The sequence below is a fragment of the Condylostylus longicornis genome, unplaced genomic scaffold, assembly GCF_029603195.1.
Source record: "Condylostylus longicornis isolate FDR11 unplaced genomic scaffold, ASM2960319v2 ptg000482l, whole genome shotgun sequence".
NCBI lineage: Eukaryota > Metazoa > Arthropoda > Insecta > Diptera > Dolichopodidae > Condylostylus > Condylostylus longicornis.
The window spans coordinates 15,620-17,660 of record NW_026578440.1 but is presented as its reverse complement, the minus strand read 5'-3'; the positions used below and the strand labels follow the sequence as shown (position 1 = coordinate 17,660).

The window sequence follows — 2,041 nt, the reverse complement described above, 5'->3', positions numbered from 1 at the left end:
TTTGTCACTGAAGCTGACTCCAGTTTCGATGTTCCCCCACCGACATCCATTGAGTTGCTGAAGAGACTTTTCGTTAGATTGCTTCCACTGACTACTCGTCATCAATTGACTCCTGGAGATGTCTTTAGAATCGGCAATTTAGAATTTTCTGCTCTTAGGTAATCAATTCTCTATTATCATTGATTATCATCTACTATCATCCATTATCATTGATTGTGTGATTTTGTCATCTGTAGATTCAATACTGGCGTAGGTGGACATCAAGGCTTCAGAAACTCAATGGAAGATGAAGAGCTTGTAATCCAAGATATGTTCAACTTAGGGGACGGATTAGAGTGTTCATGTTTTGCTGTATATGATGGGGTGAGTCAGTTTCGACGTATACAACGCGTCATCTTCTATGTAGCCACGGAGGGCGGCAATGTGCGGAATTCATTCATCGACGTCTTCATCATTCCTTCCGAAGACAGCTTTTCCTACTCACGGGACGTCTAGGACTTTCTGAAAATGTCCATCGTTCGGTGTATGACGCACTGTTTCGCTCCTTCATCCAAACAGATCGCCAATTTCTTCGCCGACAGGAGCAACAGAATCGAAGGAGTGGCCCTGGGCTGTGCTGCAATCGTGATTGTTATCATCGGGGATGTTATTTGGGCCGCAAATTGTGGAGATGCTCGTGCTGTATTGTGTCGAAATGGAAGGGCATTGGCACTTTCTTCCGACCATAAACCTGTACGCCAATGGAAAAACTTTTGCACTATGGAACGCTTCTATGTTGCCAGGCCCGCGATGATGAAATTCGCCGTATCGAGGGTGCGGGAGGATTCGTCAAAATCCCGTCGCGTTTTTGGGACGACTCGCAGTGTCGCGAGCGTTGGGAGACATCGAATACAAGAACGTCGCGACGGGGGAAGCCTCCACTTGTCGTCGGTGATCCTGAAATTCGTATGGAACGACTCACCCCAGCGGATGAGTTCCTGCTATTGGCCTGTGACGGCCTCTTCGACGTTTTCTCAAGCCAAGATGCGACAAATTTCGTGAGATCGCGTTTGGCCCAAATGCCACCTGGCGAACAGGTAGACAGAAATATGCATCACAAATCAGTGACCTTTGAATCTCTCAGGAGCCTCAACGAGTTGTAGAAGAACTCATCAGAGAGGCTATCGAATTGAGGCGAAGCAGGGTAAACGATAACATCATTTGTGGGATTCTACCACTTGTCGTATGTGGGATTCTACCATATGCATATGGGATTCTATCATTTGTATGTGGGGATTCTTTCATTTGTATGTGGGATTCTTTCATTTGTATGTGGGATTCTTTCATTTGTATGTGGGATTCTTTCATTTGTATGTGGGATTCTTTCATTTGTATGTGGGATTCAGTATGCTGTATGCCGTTAATCTTCAGGGATAATGTCACCGCAATACTGGTAACGTTCAAACGTCACACAAGAGCAGCTGTTGGCATTTATCCATCTAGAAGTTCATAGAAATCCACAGACTTCAAATTTTTTACAACTGTATGTGTCGCGTGTCTTATGTCTTTTTTTTTGGCGTGAATAGACGAACTCTACGAACCACTTCTGGTTTCCTAGAATGAATGGGATCACGAAAGGAAAGACCCATGCGCTATTAAGTCCAGCCTACGAGCTTCGAGTGCGTTCAAAACCCTTTGAGGCTCGAGTGCAGTTCTGTCTTCTGTAGTACGATTTTCCTCTGGTTCCATGGTATCGAGCAAGGCAAGTCATCACCGGTGGATTCGAAAAAACGAACACCCCGCCCGAGGGACAGGAAGGGAAGGGTGAGCAGGACGCATCGTGAGCTGCCGAATCCCTGCCTCAAAATTCTGTAAGCTGCTTGTGGGAAGTTTTAACTCCTTTTTCATTCCAGCTCAGACTACAACACTTGCAGACACAAGCATTCTCATACTGATCAATACCACGCTTCTAAGTTGAGGGTCATTGGGCTTCTCTGTTTCTAATGCCCCTTCTAGAGTGTTTCCATTAGGCGAGGACGAATTAGCCGAATCTGGAAAGTTT

General features: G+C 45.6%; 1 protein-coding gene across 1 annotated transcript; it reads left to right on the top strand.

Moving 5' to 3' along the window:
- The first annotated feature begins 279 nt into the window (after positions 1-279).
- Positions 280-1,142, top strand: LOC129617284 (uncharacterized). The gene is made up of 2 exons (XM_055532614.1): positions 280-363; positions 783-1,142. Exons 1-2 carry the CDS (start codon positions 280-282, stop codon positions 1,140-1,142), a joined length of 444 nt encoding a protein of 147 aa, XP_055388589.1.
- Positions 1,143-2,041: the final 899 nt, after the last annotated feature.

Coding starts and splice junctions, on each gene's coding strand:
- LOC129617284 (XM_055532614.1), top strand. CDS start 280: ATGGAAGATGAAGAGCTTGTAATCCAAGATATGTTCAACTTAGGGGAC. Junction 364..782: donor GTTTTGCTGTATATGATGGG/GTGAGTCAGTTT, acceptor CTATGTTGCCAG/GCCCGCGATGATGAAATTCG.